Genomic DNA, 26,766 nt, shown 5'->3' with positions numbered 1-26,766 from the left:
CAAGAAACACCCACCCTTAGGGCCAAAGCAAAACCAAGTTCTGAGGCCTGGCCCCTCACCTGCTTGAGGTCTGCGGTCGCAGTTAAATCGTCTGGGGGGGGGGGGCGGCCGGTTGCTGAACCCTCGGCTCTCGGCGTTGCTCAGAGGGTACCGGCGGCGGGGGCTCTTTCCCGGAGGCGAGGGTGAGGCGGGGGACTTGGCCAGGTCCCCGGCGGTGGCGTGCAAGGTGTGGAGGGCAGCGAGAAGGAACAGGCGGGACACGTTTCTTTGAGGGTGAGGAAGCCAAGAGAGTTTATTAGGGGAGAGTACAAGCTTATATCGGGCGGTTTAGAGGGCGGGGTAGCTGTAGGGGTTAAAGGCTTGGATTGGTTCTGAGAGGGCGCGGAGGTTGTTTGAAAAGGGGCAGGAGTTGCTCCGGTAACGAAGAGGGTGGAGGGTGCGGGTAAGGCACGGGGCGGGGTTTTCTCCGGCAAGCCCTCCCCAACGGTTGTACTTTGGGGTGAGGAAATGGGGCCTGCATTCGGCTCCACTTTCTCAGGCCCGGGGGGCCGTGGAAGGCGCTACCACCCGTGCCCCACTACCTTTCCTAGGGGCTGATCAGTTCCCCTGGCCCAGGCCCGCCAAGTCGGAACTCGATAACAGTGTCCCGCAAGGTCGTCCTCGGCAACATGCCATGTGGGGTGGGCCTCCCCCATCGTCCCTCAGGCCACATTCACTGCAGCCGGACCTGTCCCAGTTAGGATGACAGAGGCCGAGGTGGGCTCTCGAGTGGACGGGCACCCAGCCTTGCAGCCTTTGCCCATTCCCGCCTGTTGAAGGGGGAACACACCCCGTTGCTCTCCCAGGCTGGTGTGGGCCAGTGCAAACCAGTCCCGGCTGGCTGGAGCCACCACCACCAGGCAGGACCCCTGGGCCGGGAGCTTGGGAGGTGGGCCAGGGCGGGGTGCCCCAGTCGGCTCCCGGGCACGTATCAGGCTGCTCTGTAAACCGAGGCTGGGCTGATGCCGTGGCATGGGGGGCCGGCAGCCCCGAGTGAGCTCTGAGCAGCTGGGCAGGGGTCCCAGAGTCCTGTGCCTGCAGGACCCTGATGGACGTGCTCCCTTACCCCTACCCCGCCTCACTCCACCCCCAGGTACTGCGGCAAGGTCTTCCCCAGATCGGCGAACCTCACCAGGCATCTGCGGACGCACACCGGGGAGCAGCCCTACAGGTACGGGGCGCCCCGTCGGGGGAGGGGGTAACTGCAGCTGATGGCCTCACTCAGCCCCCGGCTGCAGACGCTGCCCCCAGAGGCCCCTGCCCGAGCCCAGGTGGAGGGCAGAGGTGCCGCCATGGGGGTCAGGGGGCTTGACTGGAAACTGTGGGCAGAGCTGGCCTGACTTTGCCCTCCTCGCACCCTGGCCATCTTGTCCCTGGGATGCAGGGGCCAGGCAGGAGACAGGGAAGCTTCTGGAAGGCTCCCATGTTGGGGTACCCTTTTGTAATTCTTGGAGCAGGGGCTCCAAGTCAGAGTGGGGCAACTGGAAACCAGGACCCCTTGTAGTCTGTGTCGGAGAAAACCTCAGCTTCACCTCCCAGCCCCTAGGCCGCCCATCACGATGGCCACAGTGGACCCTGGGAGGTGGACAGGGCCGTGGCCAGGCCGGCCGAGCACATGTGCCCCAGAAAAGGACCTCCCGGGCTTGGGGCAGCTGAGGCCCGGCTTCCGGGACCCCTTGAGGGAAGGGGCACTTCTGCTCCCTCCGCTTGACCCGCCGGCCCCACCTGCAGAGCTGTGGCCACGGGGCACCTCTGGGAACTGGGGTCCTACCCTCCTCATTCCAGAGATGAGCACCCGTGGCCTGGGGGAGCCGTGTGACCCCTCCACCCCAGCTTCCCCTCCTCCCTGCTGTCCCACTCGGCAGCTCCCAGGAACAGCCCAGGTGTCGGCATTTTGCACTCAAGCCCCCGGGGAGACAAATTGGGAGATGCTGGTTTCTGGGCCAGTCCGGGGGAGTCCCACACTCCGGCTTGGCTGCTTCCCAGATGCTGGCAGGACAGGGACGTGGGTTTACGGCCACACACCAATGCTGGCCACACGAGGGCTGGCTCGGGCTCCGGGCAGTGACCACACAACCACATAGGCCCTGCAGATGCACTCGGGGCGCCCATCCCAGGAGAGGGCAGCCCCCCCGGGGCCCCCTCTGCTTTTGGGATCCCCAGACCAGCCAGGAGGAGAGACACCCCCCCCACCCATGGCTTAGCCATTGTCTGTTCAGAACCCCCTTCTAAGAAACAGTGACTTACAGCTTAACAAAGGCCAGCAACGGGGGGATTCATTTGGTGTGGTCCCTCCCCGAAGCGAGCCGTGTTTTCTGTGTACCCGAGAGCCAACTTCTGCACAGGGACCCAGAGGGCCGGGGCCGTGTTTATAGAAGAATTTAATTATCATCGATTTCTTTTGCTCTCTCCAAACTGTGATTGGGGTCTTGAGTAACACTAATTGTTTCTGAAAGTTCGCGTTGCAAATCCCGACTCTCCAGCCGGCTCAAGGACGGCTGTGAGGCGTTCTGGGGGACGGGACTTCCCTTCTGGTATGGCCGGTGGTTCGGGGCTTCCTTTGATGATTGAAAGGATTTCGAGCTGGAAGAGAACACCCAGGGCCGCCCCCAGAAGCCCCCCGTGTGAGACGGGCCCCCCGAGAGCGGCTGACTGCAACCTCCCGGCGGGGTGTCCCCGAGACGGGGGGCCGGGGCGGGAGGGGCGGCCTCTCCATGGGCTGCCCGAGCGCTCGGGAAATCAACCAGACGACAATTTGAACCCCCTTCCTTTTAAGTCCTTGCCTCAGATTATCTAAAATTATTCAGAAAGTGTTTCAAAGCCCTCAAGTGGGGAAAAGAAAGACCCCTTCATGTGACAAATGCGTTTCCCGGAGAGAAGGTCAAACCTCGGCGCGGCGGCCAGCAGCTGTCCCTGGCCCTCGGCTCCTCCCGGGCTGGGAGTTCCGGCCGAGGCGGGAAGACGAGGTGTGCTTAACGACACTCTGATTTCTTGAAACTCCAGCGCGCAGGCTTTGGGGTTGGGGGCTGGGGAAGGCCAGGGGGACTGACCCCTGACGTCCACCCTCACGGCCGCGCTCAGCGGGTCTCTCCAGGATGCTGCCCCATGGAGCCCCGAGTCGCGGCCAGGGTCCAAGCCCGGGCGGCCTGGCCTGTGGGGTCCGGCAGGGCCTGCGACCGGCTTTCAGGGCAGGCCCCCCTTTTCTGCTAGCAGTTGCTTCTTCTTTTCTCCAGGCTCCCCGTCCTCAGCTGCGTTAAGCCAGAACGTCTGAGCGGGGCACAGTTGCCAGCTCCATAGGGCTGTCCTGTGGCCCCCAAGTGTCCTCTTTATTTTTAAGTGTTGACTTTAGGGTCGGGATTCGTGAGTCCTTCTTTGTCTTTCTTGCCCGCTTTAACGGCAGCCCAGAAGAGCTCTCTCTGTGGCACCCGGGACCCCCATTCAACACCAGAGTGGACTCGGCCGCCAGCCCTGGAGCTGGCCGGGGCAGGGCCTGGGCTCCCCGAGGCTGGCAGCCGGCCATTTCGCCCACCCTGGCCCGGGCGGTCACAGCAAGGACTCGCAGGCCGTGCGGCCAGGCCCAGCCCGCACCCCCTCGCTGCTCTTTGAGCTCAGTGGCGCGTTATTTTATGCAGCTCAGCCATAAATTTCACTCGTCTCTTGTCAGCTTATTTACAAAGCAAATCCCAGCTGCTCGGGGAGCTCGGCTCCCTCACAGCCCTGGGCTCGCTGCTCCCCTAAATTTCAAATTGACTCCTCTGTCTGGGTCATTTATTTAGATTAAAACCAGGAGAGTGCCACATGCAGGACCCTCTAAGACCAAATTCGATGCATGTGCTCCGCTCTCCGCCGCCCGGCCCCGGCTCCATGTGTAGTAACCCGCTCTGTGCCGGCCCCAAGGCTAAGTGCGGATCCCACGCTCCCAACCTCTGCGGCAGCCGACAAGGGGAGCTGGTCAAAGCCCTGAATTTCCAAAGAGACTTGGCCTGGAAGCTGTGCACATGCATGTGTGTGGGTGCACACATAGATGGACAGACAGACAGACCTAGGATGCCGTGTACACAGTGTATGTGGGTGCACACATAGACAGACAGACCTAGGATGCCGTGTACACACGTGTATGTGGGTGCACACATAGACAGACGGACAGACAGATCTGGATACCATGCACACGTGTGTGGGTGCACCCATAGATGGACAGATAGACAGACCTGGACGCTGTGTACATGTGTGTGTGGGGGGGGTGCAAACATAGACAGATGGACACCATGCATGCAGATGTGTGTGGGTGCACACATAGATGGACAGACAGACAGGCACACCTGGATGCCATGCATGCATGCATGTCTGGGTGCACACAGACAGGTGGACAGACAGACAGACCTGGATACCATGCATGCACATGTCTATGGGTGCACACACAGAAGGACAGACAACAGACCTGACACCATGCATGCACACGTGTGTGGGTGCACACATGGACAAACAGACCGACCAACTGGTGGGCACTGAGGGTGCCTGATCCAGTGAGAAGCCCACTATTTGGGGCAGGGGTGGCCTGGGCCATGCACTTGCTCTGTGCTCATTTGTGCTGCCCGCCCGGGGCCACGTCTGCATTCCCTGAGGGCCTGGAGCGTGCTGGGCAGTTGGGGCTGTGGGGCATCTGCAAGTTTAGAACATACCTGGGGGTGGGGGGTGGAGGGCTGCCCCGTGGGATATGAACACCCTCCCTCAGGACCTCGCCGTGGGGAGTGCTGGGTTTGGGTGCAGCAGCTGAGACAAACCCCGGCCAAAATTCTTCTTTTGTTGCCCTGACCAAGAAAGACACGAGAGCGGTGGCACCCAGGCAGGAGCAGGCTTTGCAGACGATGGTGCAGCCGGGTTTTTGAACATGGGGGTGCTGCAGCCGGCGAGGCCCTGACAAAGGACCCAAGCCACCGGGGACACCCGGGTGCCCACCAGAGGCCCCACAGGCCAGGCCCCTCGGGCTAAGTGGCAGAGGAGGCCCAGGATCACTTGGAATCTGCCAGGGATGAGGCCCAAGAAGGTCTAGAGAGGACAGCATGGAAGCCAGGGGTGGCCCAGCTTGGGGCCAGCCTGGAGTAAAGAGCCAAGTGAGAGAAGCCCATCCAACAGGGCCCTTCCCGGCCCCCTGGTAGCCCCTTCCTCAGTCCTCTGAGTGTGTTAGGGGGTTGGGGGCTTCCAAGGGAGGCCTCATAAAGCTGCCTCCCAGGAGCAGGGGAGCTCGGCCCCAGGCCCAGCAGTGGCCCCTCTGCCAGGCTCAAGCACACGAGGCCAGGTGCCCGCTGGGGGCCTTGGGAAGACCCCTGAGGCTGCTCCCAGGGCTGCTCAGACTCAGGGAAGGGTGCCCCAGCCGGGCTGCTGAGAAGCAAACCCAAGCCCCCCTGTGTCCAGGGCCTCCACATGCTGGGCAGGGTGGTGCTAAGAGCCTCTCCTGCAAGCCCTTCCTCGGACATGAGCAGCACACGTGGCCAGAAGTGGAGCCTCCAGCACTAATTGGGTGGGTGGGGGGTTCCCAGCCCCGATCCCAGCCAGGATGCAGGATGCCCCACTAGAGCAGACCCTTGGTGCCCCCCAAGCCTCTCTGCAGAGACGCTGCTTCTGGAAGACCCCACGGGCCAGGACACCCCAGCACCTGACTTGATGTTCCGTAGAAATAGCAGAAGCTTCTGCTGTTTTCTAAACACGAAAAGACCTGACCAGGTGACTCTCCTTTCCAGGGGCTTGTGAAAGCCCTATATTCACAGGAGCCTTCCTGGAGGAGTCCTGAGGCACACATATACACACCCACACACGTCTGCACGCACACACACGTCTACACATGTGCACACACCCACACGCATCCGCACACACACACGTCACGTACACACCCACACACGTCTGCAGGCACACACCCACATGTCTGTACTTGCACACACACACACATCTGCACGCATTCACACACCCACACGTCTACACACGTGCACACACCCACACACGTCTGCATGCACACACCCACACACCTGCACACACACATCTACACACATGCACACACCCACAGACATCTGAACACATGCGCATCACACACACCTGCATGTGCACATACCCACACATGTCTGCACATGCACACACCCACACACATCTGCATGTGCACACATACACATCTGTACGTGCACACACATCTGCATTATACACACCCACACACATCTGCATGCACCCCCCACACCTCTGCATGCACATACCCACACACCTCTGCGCACACGCACACCCACACATGTCTGCATGTGCAAGCTTTCACATGTGCATGCACAAACATGCACAACCCCACATGCATGTGTACACACACGCCAGCATTGTGTATGTGCACCTGCATATGCACACATATACACACACACGTACGCACACACCTGAGCACACACATCATACACATGTGCAGTGAAGATCGTGGACCTGGCACACGGCCTCGGGGCTCCTTCCACTGAGTAGCCTTGGGCTCCTGCTGGGACTTTCCTAAGGAGCCCCCGCCCCACCCACGCCCTCACGAGGCAGTGCATCTGCATCCACAGAGCTGGGGGCAGAAAGTTCCTTCTGGAATCCCCGCCCCCAGCCTCTGCTCTCTGCCTGTTCTCCGCTTGGATTTTCTTGCTTTTCGATGTGTGTATTGCTTGGGTCCCAGCTCTCGACCAACCCCCACCCCCCTGGAAACGGGGGGAATAACCTCTTCCCAGACTTTGGGGCACCAGGTGTGGTTGGAGGATGGGACATCGTGCTAACGCTCTGGCAGTGAAGTGTCTTGGCCCATAAAACCAGGGTGCTGTGATAACACCCTGACAGGTCCGCACGAGGCATCTGGCAGGAGGGGCCTCTTTTCCTAATTTTCTTGAACGCATGGCATGGGCTGGCATGGGTCTGCCGACTGCCGAGGAGGCCGCTGGCGCTGTGGTGCCCTCAGCACCATACAGGAGAGATGGCCCAGCAGGTGGCAAGGCCGAGGCACCCCCGCCTCACCTGAAGGACAGGCAAGGAGGCTCCAGATCCACCGCCAAGCCCGAATTAACAGATTGGCAAGCCGTGCCGCAGGACACCCAGCCATTTAGCAGGGGGCTGGGACGCGGCCCTCCTGTGCCGGCGTGGGCGGGGCCTCCCCCTGCCGGGGGGGGGGGGCGGGCTGCAGGGAGCCCCGGCCTCGGCCCCACCCACCGTGGGAAACTGCCTGGAGCATCTTCCCATGGAGCGAGGCTGCCCTCTTGAGGCCGATGGCGGCATGTTCCCTTCCAGCGCGGGGCTGTGAAGGCTGGGAGCACCCAGGTGATGCAGGGAGGAGGGTGAGGGCCTGCAGGGGCCCGGGCCGTGCAGACCAGCACCCCCGGGGTCCCCCTGCACCAGCCCATTCGTAGGACGATAGGAGGAGGAAACGCCTCCTCATCGAGCAGTGGCTGCTTTTAGGGTGCACGTCCCCACACACGCTCTCCCCTCGGGAGTTCGGGGGTCCCGTGGCCTGGTGGGGGGGAGGCCCCGGCTCCCGGCCCAGGCCCCTCTGCTGCCCGGTTTAGCCGTCCCCGCCCCCTGGGCCCCGCCTCAGGCCGGCCGTGTGTTTTCCAGGTGTAAGTACTGCGACCGGTCCTTCAGCATCTCCTCCAACCTGCAGCGGCACGTCCGGAACATCCACAACAAGGAGAAGCCGTTCAAGTGCCACCTGTGCAGCCGCTGCTTCGGCCAGCAGACCAACCTGGACAGGCACCTCAAGAAGCACGAGCATGAAAACGTCCCAGGTGGGCGCACGTTGCAGTCGCGTCTATTGCTTCGGGGGGGGGGCGGCCAGTTGCTGAACCCTCGGCTCTCGGCGTTGCTCGGAGGGTACCGGCGGCGGGGGCTCTTTCCCGGAGGCGAGGGCGAGGCGGGGGACTGGGCCCGGTCCCCGGCGGAGGCGTGCAAGGTGTGGAGGGTGGCGAGAAGGAACAGGCAGGACACGGTTCTTTGAGGGTGAAGAAGCCAAGAGAGTTTATTAGGGGTGAGCACAGGTTATATAGGCTGGCATAGAGGGCAGGGGTTGTTACAAGTCAATGCTGAGGGGATAAAGGCTAGGATTGGTTCTGAGAGGGTGCGGAGGTTAGGATTGGTTCTAAGAGAGCACGGAGGTTGATTGAAAAGGGGCAGGAGTTGCTCCGGTAACGGTGTCTGGCAACAATGTATGCGCACTGGTGGTGATGGGAGTTGCACTGGCAACGGGGAGTGTCCGGGCAAGATAAGGGGGTGGGGAAAAGGCGGTTCCTTCCGGCAAGCCTCCCCTAACGGTGGTATTTTGGGTGAGGAAATGGGGCCTGCCTCCGGCCTCACTATCCCAGGCCTGGGGGGCTGTGGAGGGCGCTGTCGCCCGTGCCCACCACCCTTCCCAGGGGCGGATCCGGTCCCCTGGCCCAGGCCCGCCAAGTTGAAGCACGTAATCAGTGTCCCGCACACGTGACGCAGTGTCCTCGTCGTCCGAGCTCTGGGGCGGCTGGGCACACGGCAGGTGCCACAGAGGGGCTGTGGGTGGGCTGGGAGAAGGGAGGATAGGAAACGGAAGGCGGGGGGCGAGGGGAAGGGAGCGGATGGGAGAGGAAAGGGGGTGGCAGAGAAAGGGGATCTGGTTCCACAGGAAAACCTGGGGCACCCCGAAAGGCCTTCTCATTAAAGAGATTCTCGGACTTGGGTGTTCTAGGAAACACACCTCCCATGCGGGTGTTCTTGGCTGGCGGCCCCCACCCCTGGCTCACCCGTGGGGGGAGGGGTTCTGCTACGGCCGGCCCCCCTTCTGATGCCTCCCCACCCACCCCCATCCCCGCAGTGAGCCAGCACTCTGGGGTCCTCACGAACCACCTTGGGACCAGTGCCTCCTCCCCCACCTCCGAGTCCGACAACCACGCACTTTTGGATGAGAAAGAGGACTCCTATTTCTCAGAAATCCGGAACTTTATTGCAAACAGCGAGATGAACCAGGCAGCGGCTCGAGCAGAAAAGAGGTAAGGGACCCAGGCCGCAGGGGAAGAGCAGCCCCCACAGGCCCCGGGCGGCCGTGCTTGGAGCCACGCTCACCCCACCCCGAGCGTGAGCCATCCCCTTGCGCACACTTGGAAGCAGGTGTCAGAGGTGCAACCAAGGGCAAACCTGTGGCCCCAGGGCCAGCGCCAGGAGGCTGGGGGCTCCCCGAGAGCCACCCCCAAGGCCTCTGCTTCTCCACCTGGAGAAGGTGAAATCAGTCACCCCGAGAGCTGAGGAGACAATGCGCACCCACACCTCAGCCAGCGCCAGGCACGTGGACCTCACCGCAGCTGAAATGTACCCAGGGAGGCCCTGATGCCAGCATGACCTGCTTCCGAAAGTCAAGACCATTTTCGTTGAACCCATGGCACCGATGGTTTCTAAGCAAGACAGCTACCACTTGAAGTGCATACCCATGCACACACACGTGTGCATGTACACGTCTGCACATGTGCACAACATGCACACACACACACATGCACACATGCGTGGCAGGAAAGCAGTACGCTCGGGTCCCAGGATGCCGAGGGCCCCGTGCAGCCCGAGTGGGGGCTGGCCGGGTGTCCTTTCCTCTTGGGTGACAGCTGCTGCCGGACACAGAACCAGAGAGGCTCCACACTCCGGGAGCTCTCGGGGATGCGAGCCCCTCGTTCTGCAGGGGGACACAGACAAGTGGTGGGTTTTACACAGCCAGGCCCAGACCTGGGGTCAAGGCCCAGCTCCCCCATGCTGGCCAGGGGGGCAGGGGGCTGCAGCTGTGTGGCCGCCGGGTCTGGGCATAAGGGTGGGTCTCCCCGAGGCTGTGGTCTACTCCAGGGCAGGAGTGTGTCTTCCTCATCATTTGTACTCCAAGAGGGCAGGATGGGGGTCTCCCGGCAGGGGCGGCCCCGGCAAGGCCTGTCAGGCGAGTGGACAGATGAGGGGCGTGGACTCCGTTTCTGGGACCCTCTGCCCTTCGTCTCTCAGACGCCCCCTGAGCCCGGGGAGGGTCAGTGCTGGGATGGACGGGACAGGCCTCGGGGTCGGCGAGCACAGGGAAGCTGTGGGCCCGGCTCCCAGAGCCTCACCCCTTTCCAGTGGATCCCCGACCTCAGATGCAGCCACCCCACTCTGTACCCCCAGACCAAGGGTGCACGTCACGGGCCGGCTCCAGGCACGTGCCCACGGATGGGCGGATGGAAGCCGATCACCGCCTTCCGGGGGACCCAGGACCCGGCTCCCGCACCTCACCACACCAGCGTGCCCGTCTGTGCTGCACAAGCGGTGTTTCCTCTGCCTCTGGGGAAACTGAGTCCCGTGGACATGGGCATCTGCATGCCAGGGGCACCCAGCTCCTCTCAGGTCCCCACAGGCCCATGAGGCAGGTCCGCTCCATCAAGCCACAGCCCCCACCATGGCCCCCCGCGCTGAGGGCTGACACCGGATGAAGAAGGACGAGGCTTTGTCACACTCCACCACTGAGTGGGGGTGTCGGGCATCGGGGTGTTCTGCTGGGCCCAGGAGCCGCGTGTCCAGTGCACCTGAGAGGTCAGCCGTGGCCACCGGGCCCGAGCCTTGGAGAAGCGAGGGACCCCTGGCTCGTCAGCACGCGTGATCCATGGAAGATGACGGCAGGGGAGAGCCACGGGGACAGAGGGAGGCCGCTGCCAAGCCACTCCTGCGGGGACAGTGTCCAGAGGGCGGGGGGCAGCCTGGGCCTCCCCATGGGAAGGAGGAGGACAGGGCATGTGGGTCGTGATCCCACACCCAGGCCCCCACAGGCCCCTGCCCCTCCCAGTCCCAGGGCTGGAAATCCTCCTTTCCACATGACAGGGTGGGAGAGTGGGCGCAGGGCGAGGAGGGGACTGGCCGCAGAGCCTTTGGGAGGTGAGTGGACTTACCCCTTCCGTTCTGTCCAGCGAAGGCTGAGGTCCCCAGGGCCCAGCCGGCCTTGTCCGGGGACCCGAGGCCCACAGGCAGCCCCGGGTATCAACGTCAAGCTGGACGGAGCTCAGCCACGTCACTGCGTCACGTGGGGGGACATCGGCCACTGGTTTTTGGCCGACAGTAACACTGGTTCATTTTCAGAACCGTTTCCTTCTCTTGACTTTTATTAAGAACTGGGACATGTGGGCTTGGCCCTAGTTACTGCTCCCCCGCCCCAGCCTGCGGGGCCCCTGGGTGCCACCGGACACTCCCCAGGCCGGACCCCACACTGTCCCCGGCTCGAAGGATTCATTCTCCAAGCAGCTCCCTGGCTGTGCACAAACGTCCTCCGCAGGGGCAGGGACCGGCGAGGAGCAACGAAAAGGATAAAGAAAATGTCCCTGCTCTCGGATGAGGGGATTTTGAAAATTATTCAGTTGATTCTCGTCACGTGCCATGGTTACGCTCCACAAAGCTAACACGAGCCTTGGATCCACGAAGGAGCAAACCCAGAAACTCTGCCCGGGGGAAAGCGTGAGCCTCTGGCCCAGCATTTTCATCGACCGATCCACAGAACCCTGTTTCAGGCGTTTCTTGTCTAAAGACGCCTCGTGTCACACACGCTGTCGATTCGCTGACGCTGAGCTCCTGCCAGAAGCACTGCAAGTCGTGCCTGCTCGAAGCTGACGTAGCGCGCACAGATTCCGTGCTTAGGGACTGGGCAGCACCTCAGTGCCACGCTCGGCGCCGTGTTAAGCCACAAAATCACCTGTGAAAAGCACAAGAGGAGGCTGCTCACGGCGTGAGAGCTGGGACAAGAAGGAACGCGCGTGTCGGTGACCCGTTTTTTACCGCTCTGCTCACGTCCATGAAGGACGGCAAAAGTGTTGCCAATATTGGCTTGGGGGCTGCAGGTGAATGTGGGCAAGTTGGCGAATTCACAAATACCGCATCGGTGAATCATAAGGCCCGATGGCACATTCGTGTGCACCATCTGCGTGCGGGGTGGACCGCCCCTGCCTTTGGCTGGCGGGCAGCACGGCACAGTGCTGTCCTCACATCGCCGCGAAGACCCAGGCTCCGAGGGGTCAGCCGCCCCCGAGGTCCCCGCTGAGACGGCGAGACGGCAGCGTAGGGGAGCCAACCCGGCTCACCCGCTCCAGAGCCCTGCAGGGGCCTCGTGGCTCCCTGGAGCCTCCTGCTGGCTTTGCTCCTGGCCCTCCTCATCGCAGAAGACGAGTGACAAAGGACATGGACCCTGAGTCCCATGACAAGTTTAGGATTCTGCCCATATCGTAATCAGCATCAAAAGATGCCACTGAGAGATGGAGTCTGCCGGGACCCCAGTAATCAGAAGGAGGTGCCCCCAGCCCCGGGCCACACGCCCACATCCTGGACACAGCCCCACGCTAGGAGGTCAGAGATACCACAGAGGGACGTCCCCACCGTGTCCTGGCTGCATCCTGATGACCTGATGAAGCCGTGTCATCGGAACAGGACCTCCCTGTCGCCCTGGGACTGACCATCGGCCTCTGGGCACCACAGGACAGGGCAGTGGACAGCTCTCCCGAGGCCAAGCGGGGGACAGCTCTCCCTGCGGTCCAAGCAGGGGACCCTCTCCTGCAACACGTGTGAGAAGAAGGAGGAGCAGGGCCTGGGGGCTCTGAACCGGTTGAAGTCTTGGCTGCTCTGGCCTAGTGCTTGGGTCACCTCTGTCCCCCCCGCTCCCCCTGCTCCCCTGCTCTGTGACATGCCTTCCCCAGGGCCCGCAGCTGACTCTCGGTTTGGACTTGAAGACAAACCACACACTCTCTGGTGGCATTTCCTGAAGGGAGCACAAAATCTTCGCTGTTGCCCAGCATGTCGTCTCCTTCTTCTCCTTTGGAACCAGAGTGGCCAGTTCTTCCCCTAGCAACTGGGGGTCGTGAGGGGGTCTGGGTTACAGGAGAGAATCCCTCCTGGACTCTGAGCCGCTGCCTCGCGCTGCGCTGGGCTGGGCGGGGCGTTGGGGGGTCCTTGCCCCCGGCAGGGGCCAGCAGCAGGTGTGCCCAGGGCCCAGGACGGTGGCTCAGACAGCAACGCCCCTGGCCCCAGGCTGCCCCTGGGGATCTCTTCCCTGGGTGCCAGAGCCCGGCGCCAGCCCCCAGCACCCCCTTGCCACCCATCTCGTCCACCAGGGCTGGGTGGCTTAACAAGCAGGGAGTTTGGGGCCAAAGTCCACCTCTGGGTGCGGGCAGCCGCGCTCCCTCCTGAGGCATCAGCGTCTGGCCATGTTTCACCCTCTGCTCGCTCGGGTCACATTGCATTTTTAAGGGTCACCCTCATTCCGTGCAGCTCACCTGGACAGACGACACCCTCAAACGTCCTGTTTACAGATGGGGCCGCTCCCAGGGGGTGGGGCTAGGACGTGAGCCCATCTTTATGGGGGGCGTGATTCGACCGTTGTTGCCAGGAGCCTCCACGCACCCTGGGGTCTGCTCAGGCACGAGGCGCACTGGCAGCGTCCCCTCTTCAATCCCCCGGTGACCTTGGACACAGCAGCCGCTGTCATTCTCGTTCCACAGAGAAGGGAACTGTTCCGGTTTGCTGAAGCTGCCATTCTGCAAAACACCAGAAATAGACTGGCTTTTATAAAGGGGGTTATTAAGTTACAAAGTTGCAGTTCTAAGGCCATTAAAGTGTCCAAGGTAACGCACTGACAGTGGTACCTCCACTGAAGGAAGGCCGATGGCATCCGGAGCACCCGTCAGCTGGGAAGGCGCGTGGCTGGCGTCTGCTGGTCCTTGGCTCCCGGGTTCTGGTTTCAAAGGGGCTTTCTCCAAAATGTCTCTGGGCTTCTGTCTCTCTTAGTTTCTCTCTCTCACCTCCTCTGTGTCCTTGCATCTGGGGATTCTCTCAGCTTCTCAGGGGAAAACTCTGGATTACATTTTCTTAGCTTCACTCCAAAATGTCTCTCTCAGCTTCTCTGAGCTCCTTCTGTCCTTGAGCTCTCCTAAGGGACCCCAGTGATCTAATTAAGACCCACCCAGAAAGGGGGGTAACACCTCCATGGAAATGGTCTAATCAGAGGTCTCCCCCACAGTTGGGTGGGTCACATCTCTATGGAAACCACCCAGTGAAACGTCCCACCCTAACCAAAAGACTAATACGTCTGCCCCTACAAGATTGCATTAAAAACATGACTTTTGTGGGGGACATAATGGATTCAAACCAGCACAGGAACCGAGCTCGAGGGAGGGCCCGAGCCGGCCCCAGGACACACACGTGTCACCCGCCTGCCCGCTCTCGGGGCCACAGTGGGGGCGGCAGGAAGGGGGGGCCCAGCCCGGGGGAACGGGGGCCCTGGGGGTCTGTGGGCCGGGGCCGGCTCCGGGCCCACGCGGGCGACTGCCCTTGCTCGTTTCAGGCCGGAGGCGCCGGAGCTGGACGGCGGGGCGCAGGGCCCGGGCCTGGGCGGCCAGAAGCCGGGCGACGCCGACGAGGACGAGGAGGAGCTGGAGGAGGATGAGGACAGCCTGGCCGGCAAGTCCCAGGGCGACCCCGCGTCCCCCACGCCCGAGCCCCGGGGCGCCTTCGAGGATGAGGAGGATGAGGAGCCGCCCGCCGCCCTGGCCGTGGGCTTCGACCACACCCGCAGGTGGGCATGACCCGGGTGGAGGGGCGGTGGGCGCAGGGGCGCGGGCACACCAGGGGCAGCCGCCCCCCAGCTGGTACCCTAACTGGCAGGGGGCTGCACCCTGGGGTCCACACATGGGCCAGCTGGAGGTGGGGCAGGGGCAGGGGTCCCCCAGCGCCCCCATTCCTGGGGGGCTTCTAACCCGACTCACACACTCAGGGGTTCCCACCCTCACACACTCGGGGCTTTCAAAGACCAGGGGACTGAGCGTGGGAGGAGAATTACCCTGTGCTGTGAGGGGGCAGGTTCTGGACACACACGGGGGCCTCTGACCACACAGGCCCACCCAGGGCTGGGTGACGAAGGGGTTGAGCACCCCAAGGTCAGAGGTCGTGCTGCCTCCCAGTGCGCCAGGGGCCCCTGGGGGAGGCGTGAGTGACCCCAGGAGCCCCTTTGGAGAGGCCGCCTCCCCAGGCCCCCGAGAGCTGCCCGGGCCGCGGAGGGCAGAGACCCCCCTAAGTCCCCGGATAAGCCCCGGGCCCATCTGCTGCCTGCTCCGCATCTGCACGTCCTCACCCCTGCCGGGGCCTGGGCCTCCACCCACCGGCTCTCAGGGGCACCCTGAGGGGCTTCCTGTCCAGGTGTCCGTGTGTCCATGTGTCCATGTGTCCGTCTCCTTGTGCGTGTGGCTCGTGGCGGCACGGTGGCCGTGCCTGTGGGCTGGGGGACGCGGCAGAGGGGTGTGGGCGGCCAGGCCGGCTGACCGTGGGTCCCCCGGTCCTTGGTGCAGGTGTTTTGAGGAGGAAGAAGGCGGCCTGGGGGCTTTGGAGCCGATGTCAACTTTTGGGAAGGGGCTGGACCTCCACAAAGCAGCTGAGGAAGCGTTTGAAGTTAAAGATGTGTTTAACGCCACCTTAGACCCTGAGACTTTAAAGCAGACCCTGTTCAGGCAGGCTCAGAGCCAGGTAGGTGTCCCCAAGCCCCACGCCCCAACTCGGCCGTCGGGGGGCAGCCCAGGACGCATCCCCCACCCTGCCCCTGAGGAGCCCAGGCCCCCTCACGCTCCCAGGACGCGGCTGAGACAAGCCTGGTGACCACTGCTTCCCGCCGATCCCCCACAGCCAGGGACGGAGCAGGGAGAGGCCCAGGGCAGGCGGGCATCTGCGAGGCCCTGGCTCACGGAAAAGTCCAGAAGCGGGAGGGGTCTCCAGCCGGCCCGAGGCCGAGTGACTTGACACCCAGGCTTTTCCTCGGGAAGCTGCCCATCAGGTGGCCACGGTGGCCGAACCCGAGCTGGGTCCCTCACCCCTTCCCCTAGGTGGCCAGCCGGACCCTGCTTCCTGTTTCTGTCTCAGCAAAAGCCGTCTGTGTGTCTGTCTCCGTCTTTACTAACCCGTCAGACTGTTCGCTGCCCGCGACACCCCTAAGCCCACAGGGAGCCCAAGCAGCTTGTTGCAGGAGGTCCCCAAAAGTAGCTTCGTGGCAGGCACCCCACCACCACCACCACCCCCACATCCTTGCAAAAGCGCCCCATCACCCCACCCTGCCAGGCAGGGACTGATCCTCAGTGATGTCTCAGCCAGAAGCTTGCCCTAGAGCTTTGAGGAAAGTGGGGGACTGGAGGAGGTGACTGTGGGTGTGGACGTGCTCCCAAGAGGCAGAGGGAGCACCCGGTGCCCAGGAGGCCCTGGCCGGGGTGGGGTCTGAGATCCCTTGGGGTTAGGTGCCCCCTGCGCCCTGCCCTCACCCCCAGCTCCCTCTCCCAGGCCGGCAGGCAGCATGGGGGCCTGTCTGGCTGGGGCCCCTGAGCCTTTGCTCTCCCTTCCCCGTCTGGGTCCCGGTGAGTCTGAGCCTGGCAAGGCCCAGCCCCAGCGCACCTGCTCACTGCTTGTCCTGTGTGTCGTCTATCCCCACCCCAGGCGTACGCAATGATGCTGTCCCTTTCCGAGGACCCTCCCCTCCACGCCCCCTCCCGGGGCTCTCTGAATGCGTGGCTGGACATGACGGGGGCCGCGTCGGAGTCCGGAGCCTTTAACCCGGTCAACCACCTCTGAGGGGCCCAGAGGCAACAGGGGCCAAGCCCGACGTGAGGCCCAAGGAAATCCCCCCGCGGAGGACGGAGCCGAGGGCCTCAGGGAGCCGGCTTGCCCCAGGGCCCGGGAGACCCCCAACCTCATCACCTGCATCCTCGGCCCCTGCCCCCCGCCCTCCGCGCTTCAACGCCAACTTTCTAGATGAAAACTCAGAACCCGAAGGTCCCCGAAGCAGTCGTGGAGTTTCGCCATCTCTGAGAATTGTTCTAGAAAATCCATTCCGCTCACGGCACAGCACACGCACATCCGAGTTCGGCCGTGGGAGCTGCCACGCACAATCCCCCGTGTGGGCAAGGGTGGAATTTTAATCCAAAGCTGGAGCTGGTGGGCCACTCCAGGGCGCCGCGAGGGATCACGGAGGGGACGGGCTGACACAGCTGGTTCTCCCGGGGCACATGGCCCCGGCCATTTTTATAATGAAAACCACGAAAGTAGCCCTTTTGGTAACCCCAACTACAGAGTCCCTTTAAGCATGTGGTTTTAAAAAAGACGGTATTTTTTAAAAATCGAAAATGACTTGCAAATTGTTTTTTAAATGTAATTTTGCATTGCTTTGAAATCTCAGCTTATTTGCAAACCCAAGCCTGCCTCGGAATCAGCACCGTGTTTCGGTGTGTTCTTTATACTGTAGATAATAGAGAAATTTTTTATCCCCGACCCTATTTGTACAAGCTGAGGTGGTTCTGGGTGCCCCAGAACCCAGTGGTCCGCCCCCGTGGGCAGCGGGCAGACAGCACTGTGGGGTTCCTAGACCTGGCGCCCTGGGCTGGGCATGCCTGCTCTGTGGCCTGTCATTCATGCCTGGCATCCCTCCTCGTGGCCCCCAGAGGGGTCCACGGGCCTCCACACAAGACCCCCCAATTGTATGGGGCAGGTCGGGGGCTGATGGCCGCGGTGCCAATGCGGGAACGCGGCCGGGGGCCTGCCTTTCTTTCGGCCACCCCGGCTCGCCCCCTACCCCCAGCCACTCTTCGCAAGGCGCAGCCGCTCGGCCACATTCCGGGTCTCCAGCCTCCGCCTTCCCCCGGCCCCGTCGGACGGACAATGGGGAGGAAGCCAGCAGCGTCCAGCCGTCCTCTCCGCGGCCACCCCGGGGGAACACTCCGGAACCCCAGGTCTCCCCGTGCCCAGCTCCGACGGACGACGCAGCGCTCGCAGCTGCGGGTTCTGCTCTCGGCGCAGGCGCGTGGCATGAAGCGAGGACACCCAGGCCGGACCACTGCCGGGAGGGGGGACAGCCCGGCCTTGCCCGGAGGCCGGGACACACAGAACTTCTCTGTTTGGATGGGCTTTAAATTATTCCCATAGGGGCCAACTGAAAATAATAATTTTTCCCTGATGGAATTGACCTTAATCTGTATATATCTTGTAATTTTTCTAATTCATTTCTTTTCTTATTTTATTTCTTCCTTAACAGTATTTTTGGCGTTAGACATCCTTATTGTGAAGAAATAATGTTAATATAAGTACCTAGTGAAGGACCAAAACTGTGTAATAAGGTTGTGTGTTGTGTGATCGATAACCAGGGATGGGGCGATTTTTAACGTGCCAAATACCCCCGAGTCCCCCCCAGCGAATCCTGCTGCCCCTGCTGCCAACTCTCCAGACAATCATGTGTTTTTGTTAGATTTTGCGTTTCAGTTGCATTTGCATTGAAGTCAAGTGTTCTATTTATTTCTTTTATTGTTTGGAAGAAAAAAAAAATACTAATCCCACCAGAAGAGAAACAAATCGCCCAAGTTGCCCTTAAATTAAAACGAGTGCACGTGGAAGCTCGGCTGCTGCGAGCCACGTGGGGGTCAGCGCCCGGCGGCCCCGTCCTCTGCGTGTCCCCAGGAGCGGCGGAAGTGTCCCCGCAGGCATGTTTCCCGGACAGTGTCCCCGGACAGTGCTGGACATCGTGAGTCCACACCAGAGACTCGCACTGGGGAGGCCCCTGCAGGACACGGCCGTCCTGGGGTCACGACAGAAGTGGGTCCCCCTTTGTTAAAAGCACACCAGGTGGCGAGACAGACACACCCCATGTGTGCCCAGCGCATCTGTGCAGGCAGGAGGCCGCGGGGAGGCCGCGTCCACAGGGCCCCGCAGACACAGCCGCGCATGCCACTTCCCCTCCGCCGGCGTCAGAGATCGCACAGGAATTTCCAATGTCCCCTTAAGAAATTCAACCTACCATAGAAACACCCCATTTCTGTAAACCCAAATTATACGGTCTCTTCTGCTCAAGAATGTGTGTGCTTTTCTTTGCAACGTGACTTTCCACCACCAGAAACCGGAAGGGTGCAGACACGCTGCCATACGGGGTAGCGGAGCGGAGCAGGAGCCCGGCTGCCAGTGAGCGCAGACCTCCGCCGCGCAGTCCCCGACGTCAGCGTCCTTCCCACCCCACCCCCCTACCTGACAGTCCCAGTTGCACATTTTAAATCTTTTATTTGTGTCCCCCTGAAAGTGATTATAGCAAACCCAGCTTCTCCCGAGCCCTTGGCAGATTTGGGGGGGATCTGTCCCCACCCCACAAAGAAAGCACTTATTTTTGGTGCCTGGTGCATCCTTGAAGCATTGCCTTGAAATCTTAGCACCCCCAGACCACAGCGAGATCTGCCCCGCTTGCCCCCCTCTGCCTGGGGGTCAAACACCAGCCCCAGCCCCTCCGGGTTCTGTCCTGACCCAGTGGGACACGCTCGGCGCCGGCGAGCCCCGGCGGGCATGGGAATCCCCAGACGAGGCCGTGCTGCCCAGGGGGTGGGTGGGCGGGTGGCCAGGGTCAGGGGCTGCCCGTGGGACCGGACTCCACTGCTGCCCTGAGGCCAACTCCTTTGTGTTGTTCACACTCAGCCCCCAAATGGAAACAAAAACAGTGGCCCCCAGCCCCTTCCCTCTGCTGCCCGGCCCCCCATGAGCCCACTCCCGCCCCCCCCACGGCTGCTTTCCTTCCCAGGGCGACAGGGAGGGGCCGTGCGGGGCTGCCCACCCTGTTGGCCAGGGAGACCCGTCGGAACCTGGGGGCGAGCGGCCCGCGGCCTGCCGGGACCCCGGAGTGTGGGGCCGTGGACGGGGTGGGCATGGAGGTGGCCCGAGAGACGGCCCAGCTCTCCATCCCCTCTTTACCGTCCAGACCCCAGCGTCGCCCCGGAACTCCGTGAGCCCTCGGCCTTAGCTGCCTCCCCAGCGATCCTCCGCGAAGCACTTGCCTAAATCCGTCCCACGTGTTGTAGACTCGAAGCACTGGATCGTGACCTCTGAGCCCGGCCCCTGTCCAAGGGACTGAGCCTCCTGAGCTGATTTCCCTGTGCCGTCCTGGGGAGGGGCGGGGGGCTGGCACCAGGGGGCAGGGGCGTCCCCTCCCGGCCGGGGGCGCGGGGCCGCAGCTGTCCCTGAGAGTCAGCCGGGTATCAAAAGCCATGAAACTGTCTCTGTAGCAACGAGCGATACTGTGACTGAGACGTTTTTTACGTTACTCCAAGATTTCCTTTCTTCCTTCCACTCCATGTTTGTTCTCTGCTTTCCCGGCACAGACTTGTAGCACCACTTGTGAAAAGCAAATGCAAAAGGCAGCTTGAGTTTCCAAACGTGCAATTCACTCGTGAACAAACTCACTCGAAAGATTTCCGTCAGCCGAGTGTGCTGTCACGAGGATGTTCCAGCCCCGGCGTCCGAGCATGTCGTTGAAAAGCACGACACAGACACACTTAGAGAGAACGTGCCGGAACCTCGGGCCTTGTGTGCCACCTCTCCCCCACTTGCCGTTGTTACAGCACAGATTTGGTTGAGTTTTTGTTCATATGTTTGTTTCTTTGGGAACTGTATAGTGTTGAAAAAGAAATCAAATGTAAACGTCTGGTTTTCATAGAATGTTTAAAGGAAAAAAACATTGAGAAGGAGGCTGGAGCTTGTCCCCGTCCCTCTTGATTGTAAATTGCTTCTGTTATGTTTATAAGTGAACCGTGCATGACTTATGTTTACCGGTCATTATCGTGTCTGTTTGTGAAATTTTTATTAAAAGGAAAACTCTGTAGATGCACTTATTGAACATGGGGTTAGGTCTATGCCCCAAGACTAGAAGTCCCGAACTGCCGAGCAGATGAGATGCGGTTCTTAAATAATACGGAAGTCGCCGTGGGAGAATAATGAAATAAAAAGTCGTGACGTGTAGGAGACAATTAAAAGAGCAATTCTGCAGATTTCATTTTGATGTTTGTGATGAAGACAAACATCCTTGTGTAGAGAAATTTCTTTAAGATGAGGCCTAGGAGGAGCTGATCTTGAGGCGAATGCTGTAGGATAGAACTGTGCACCAAATGTAATCTCCCCGACGCTACAATGCATTTATACCTGAGACTGATATGCAATAAACCTGTGTGCTTTTCTAAGCCTCCGTGCCACTGCGCATCATTGACGGGGAGAAGCGAGCCCTGGGTGCCAGGAGAGGCTTGGCTTGGCCACAAGTCTCACCTGCCTTTATGGAGGCGTTAGGGCCGGCCCTGGGCCACGTGAAGCCGTCCTCCCAGCACCACCGCCGGGGCAGGTACCCTTGCTATTTGCATTTTCCAGTAGAAAGAACAAGCTCGGAAGGGTGCCAGCTCTCAGCGCCTCCCCCAGTGAGTGTGACAGCCTCCAGGTGGGTCAGCCTCAGGTGCATCCTCTCCAGGGATGGCAGCCTCTGGAGCCCACCCCAGGAACCGCTGCCCAGCGCCCTGTGGGGCACAGCCTTGCCTCAGGGAGCTGGTGGGAGAACCTTCCTGCATGGCCAGTGCCACAGCCAGGCCTCCCCACCTGCCAGCCCCCCACAGAGGCAGGAGACCCTGCCCGACTGCCACCCTCAACACCCCCTCCTCTTGCTGCTCCCAGCCAGGCCTGGAGCGACGGCTGCGTGGACAGGGGTTCCAGCAAATGCCCCAGGGCTGTGGGGGGGCGGGGGGCAGACTTCCCGGGCTGAGGGAGCAGGAATCCTTGGGGCCTCCTGCCTCCAGTGGCACCAGATGCCCCCCACCCACCCCAATTCTGCTCCGGCCGAGAGGATCAGATGTGCCGTCCAAGCCCAGCCGCCCAGGGTCAGGTCTCCAACGCTGCCCCTGGGGCTAGCCAACCCCCCTTATCCACACATGTCCCCCATCACTTTCCAGAGGGTGACAGCATCACCCAGGCGTCCCCAGGCAGCTCCAGCTACAACAGCCCCCACCTGGGGTTCTGCTTTTCTCCTTGCTCCTTCCCACCACCTCTTCCTGGTGGGCCCCCAGCCCATGGGAACTGTGTTCCCCACCCCACCCAGGGGCCCAGGGCTCGCCCCACAGACTGACAGGCAGAGAACCACCTTGTCCACCATGGGCTGGATTGGGGGGCTGCGAGGACAGAGATGTCCCCGAGTTTCCTCGCAAGCCCCAAGCCTGGCTTGAAGCAAGCTTTCAATAGAGGGTTGGTTGAATGAATGAATGAATGAATGAAACTAATGATACAATATGATGACTGTTTGCCAGCAGCCATCACCGCTGCTGAGGCCTTTCGACCACTCCCACCTGGCACGGTGACGCTCCTTCCCCCATCCTGCCCCTCCCCACAGCTCTCTGCCTTCCCCTCTCCAACGCAGCCCACCCTCCAGCCACTCAGGCCCCCAGGGAGCAGCCCCCAGACTCCCTCCTGCCGGCAGCTGACCCTCACTGGGCTTCTCTCCCACCAGAACGGGGAGCTGGGTGGGGCAGGCAGCGTGCCTTCTGCACCCAAACAGGCCCGACAAGGTAGGCTTCCTGATAAAATACACCACCCCCGGCTCGTGTCCCTCCCCAGATGGCCAGGGAGAGGCAGCCACGAGCAGGGACGTGCTGGACGGCCGGACGGAGGCCCAGGGTGTCTTCACCGTCTGTTTTGGTTTTACAGCAAGAAGATGTCAGAGAAACCTGCGGCCACCCACCTGCTCCCAGTGGCCTCAGAAATGCCCAGGGGTCCAGAGCCTGCCCCACAGACGGGCTTCAGCAGGACCCCGCAAGGCATGGGACCCCTCATCCCACAAGGGCTGGTTTTGGGGTCTTTAAGAACATAGAATGTCCCTGATTTCCCTCTCAGTCCCCAAACCTGGCTTGAAACCAGCTCTCAGGAAGTCAGATGCATGAATGAATGAATGGGTGGATGAATGAATGAATAAATGCATAAGTGAATAAACGAATGAATGAATGAATGAACACACAAATGAGAGTTTGCTATAAGAGGCCATCACTCGGCCTGGATTCTGGGAACTCCAGAGTTTCCAAAGCCAGCAGAGAGGCCTCCCCAGGCTCTGGGGATGTAACGGGGCGGGGGTGAGAGTTGGGGTCCCCAAAACAGCAGCTCCTGGGGGCTGCCAAAATGGAAGAAAGAAAAGTTGACCTTCGAACGAGACACCCGAAGCAAAACCAGGGCACCGTCAAGCAAAGCGTGTTTCCACAGTGAGGCATTGGTAGGGCACGGGTGAGAGATGGGGAAAGCATTTAAGTATGTTCAGATTTCTTTTCTTCCTGATGCAATCAACAAAGCGGCAGTGAAATGTGAAGTCCCGAAATCTGAAGATCATCAGGGCACAGGGCACAGGGGTGGTTTGAAAGGTTTCTCTCTGGAAAATGCGTTTCCATTCTCCGAGGACAAATGATGTGAATTAAAAAACCGAGGCAGGGCCGCGCTTCCGAAAGTTTCTCAGCGATCGGGCGTCAGCACCCAGCACCCAGGAAGTGGGCCCTTCAGAGTCCGCTGCGTTCGGGCTCGAGCCAAGCAAAAAGCCTTCCCATCTTTGTCCGGCCTGGCACCCTGCCCCTCTTTAGCCCTGGAGGGGAGAGGAAAAATCTCGGGGGTGAGAGAGCTGACAATCGCACTATTGTTGGGGGGACCCCAGAGGAAAGGGGAGCAGAGACTTTGAAAGGATGTTGCTGACAAGTGGGCTTTGTCTTTCCGTGTCCCGGGTCCTCGCATAAAAGACGGAGGAGAAAGGCTCCGTTTTGGAAACGGGGGGACCAGTCACCAGGAGAAAAATGTGTCAATGAAGAATCTGTTTTCTGGGTAAAGAGATGCTTTTTAATTCCCCTTCGCATTCATTTGAAGCCAAATGAGCTGCCGGTTATTTGCAGAGAAGCTCTTTGGAAAACTGTTAACCTTATTTCCCACGGCAGTGAAAGTCTTCCCAAAACTGAGATGTGTCCTAATTTCTGGTAAAATGGCCAGACCCGGGAGCAAGTCCTAACCCCTTTGATGCAAGGGGCAGCCGTGCTCTCCCCGGCTGGCATAGTCTCCGGGGCGGCTTCATCCTAAACCAGGAGGGGGAACAGGGTTTGCTCTGGAGCTCCAGGGCAGACAAGGGACAAGGGAGGGAAGCCAGAGCCCAGGCCCACAGAAGGGTGGTTTTATCACATGTAAAATGCAGCTCAACTGACCTGAGTTTTTAGAAAGGGGTGCCCCACACCCCTACTTTGAAGGCTGGCTCCATCACGGAGCTCAAATTCTCAATGTTCCTGGAGCTCCTTCAAGCATTTCATGCCCAGAATGTCAGGGGCCCACTCCTGGACCCCGTGCCCACCCCTGGGCCACGCCCTGACCAAGGACACCCTCTCCCCCAGCCCTCCCCCCACAAACTAGCCTCTCTGCTTGATATCATTCATGAAGAGTTTAATATACACTGAGTAACCCAGTGTGCTATTTATGGCTCCCAAGCATGTAGCAAAAGGACCAAAGCAGGTATGGGACAAATTTGGAGCAGTGGTGTCTTCTGGAATGAAAGGGCAGGGGAGAGGAGGGTAAGAGTGGCTGGGGGAGGGGCCTCAACTTTATCTGCAATGCTTTGCGGCTGTTTTAGGATGCTTTAAGTATATATCTAGGCCATCTGCCAAAAAAGGACAGTTTCTCTGCTTCCCTTCCAGTCTACGTGCCTGTTACTGCTTTTTCTTGTCTTATTGCACTAGCTAGGACCACTGTTGAATAGAAGTGGTGAGAGCAGCTGTTCTTTCCTCAACCCAGAGCTTAAAGAGAAAGTTGTTGGTCTATGACCAGTAAATATGATGTAGATGCCCACTGTCTGTTTGAGGAAGTTCCCATCCTTTGCTACGTTGCTTAGATTTTTATAAGAATGATTTATTTGGATCAGGTCAAATGCTTTTTCTCCACATCTTGAAAAGAATATATAGTTTTTCTCCCATATTTTGTTAATGTGGTGAATTACACTGATTTTCAAATATTAAACGATCCTTGCATTCCTAAAATAGGTCCTACTTGATCTTGATATATTATCCCCTATATGTTTACTGGATTTAATTTGCTGACTTCTTGTGAAAGATCTCTGCATCCACATCCGTGTGGGATATTATTCCGCGGCTTTATTTTCTTGTAATGCCTTTGGTGTTGGCATTAGGATAGCAAGGACCTCACAAAACGAGCCAGGAAACATTGCCTATTCCTCTAGTTTCTGAAAGATTGATATTATTTCTTCCTTGAATGATTGATTGAATTCACCAGTGATGTCATCAGGCCTGGGGTTTCTGCATGGGAAGTCTTTGTTTAAAAATTATTAATATGAAGACAATTTCTTTGATAGACACAGTGCTATTTAGAGTCTCCATCTTTTCTGTGTAAGTTTTGCTGACCTGCACCTTTCAAGGAACTTGGCCATTTCATTCAAGTTGTCAAATCCACTGGCAAAAGGTTTTTCATGACCTGAGGTGACGTCCCCTCTTTTTTTTTCCTTGTATTGGTGATTTGAGTCTTACCTCTCCTTTTCTTGAACAATCTATGATTATCAATTTTATTGATCTATTTCAAACAATCAACTCTTTGTTTTGTTGCTATTCTCTATTCATTTCCTATTTTATTGATTTCCACTCTTCATGATTTTGTTTACTTTATTTACTTTGGATTCAATTTGCCCTTATTTTTCTAGCTTTTAAAGGGGGAAACTTGGATTACTGACTTTCAACATTTCTTTTTTTTCCACATTTAAAGCCATGAATTGCCCTCTGAACACTGCTTTAGCTGCACCCCTCCCCCCCCAATTTTGATACTTTGCATTCTCATTATAATGAAGTTCAAAATATTTTCTAATTTATCCAGTGATTTCTTCTTTGACCCTTGGGCACTGAGAAGGGTATTGTTTAATTTTTCAAATATTTGGGGATTTTTCAGGTATCATTTTGTTATCGGTTTCTAATTTAATTGTATTGTGGTCAGAGACCAGACTATGCATGTTTCAATCGTTTTAAACGTATCAACTCTCATTTTATGGCTCAACATATGGCCCATCTCTGTGAATGTTCCACACATACTTGAACAGAAAGTAAATTCAGCATTCATTGCTCCACAAATGTTGATTAGGCCAAGTTGGTCAATTGTGCTGTTGAAGTCTTCCATCTCCTTGTTGATTTTCTACCTACTTGTTCCATCAGTTGTTTGCCGAGGAGGAGTGAAATCTCCAGCCATAACTGGGGATTTGTCTACTTTCCTTTCAGTCTGTTCAGGGATCAGATGTTCTTACATGTTGTTCCAGTTTGCTAATGCTGCCATTACGCAAAATACCAGAAATAGATTGGCTTTTATAAATGGGGTTTATTTGGTTACAAAGTTACAGTCTTAAGGCCATTAAGTGTCCAAGGTAAGACATCAGTAATAGGGTACCTTCACTGGAGAAAGGTCATTGGCGTCTGGGAAACCTCTGTTAGCTGGGAAGGCACGTGGCTGGCGTCTGCTTGCTCCCAGGTTGCGTTTCAAAATGGCTTTCTCCAAAATGTCAGCTTTCAATGGCTGTCTTCAAAATATTTGTCTCAGCTGCAGCCATGAGCTCCTCCTGTTTGTCAGCTCTTTTAGATGGCTCCAGTGAGTTAATTCAGACCCACCCTGAATGGGTAGGGTAACACCTCCATGGATATTACCCAATCAAAAGTCTTACCCACAGTTGGTTGAGTCACATCTCCGCAGAAACACTCAATCAATAGGTTTCAACCCAATCAACACCAATACGTCTGCCCCCACAAGATTGCATCCAAGAACATAGTGTTTTGGGGAACATAATACATCCAAACCAGCACACATGTATTTTGAAATTCTCCTGAATTATGTGTGTACACCCCTGGGATTGTCGTTGTGTTGAACTGA

At 59.0% G+C, this 26,766-nt stretch overlaps 1 protein-coding gene across 7 annotated transcripts in view; it reads left to right on the top strand.

Moving 5' to 3' along the window:
* PRDM16 (PR/SET domain 16) overlaps window positions 1-18,158 on the top strand; it is a 346,584-nt gene extending 328,426 nt beyond the window's left edge. For 4 of the 7 annotated variants that reach the window (XM_037828713.1, XM_037828711.1, XM_037828714.1 and 1 more), the window contains 6 exons: window positions 1,133-1,210; window positions 7,639-7,808; window positions 8,864-9,038; window positions 14,369-14,599; window positions 15,369-15,543; window positions 16,498-18,158. In XM_037828713.1, coding sequence (XP_037684641.1) covers window positions 1,133-1,210; window positions 7,639-7,808; window positions 8,864-9,038; window positions 14,369-14,599; window positions 15,369-15,543; window positions 16,498-16,632 — 964 coding nt within the window. In that variant the 3' untranslated portion in view covers window positions 16,633-18,158. Of the gene's footprint in view, window positions 1-1,132; window positions 1,211-7,638; window positions 7,809-8,863; window positions 9,039-14,368; window positions 14,600-15,368; window positions 15,544-16,497 lie in introns of those variants that run through there. The other 3 variants (XM_037828712.1, XM_037828715.1, XM_037828717.1) reach the window with 3 other exon arrangements.
* Window positions 18,159-26,766: the final 8,608 nt, after the last annotated feature.

This window comes from Choloepus didactylus, chromosome 2, assembly GCF_015220235.1.
Source record: "Choloepus didactylus isolate mChoDid1 chromosome 2, mChoDid1.pri, whole genome shotgun sequence".
NCBI classification, from domain to species: Eukaryota; Metazoa; Chordata; class Mammalia; order Pilosa; family Megalonychidae; genus Choloepus; species Choloepus didactylus.
This window is presented reverse-complemented; position numbering and strand designations above follow the sequence as displayed.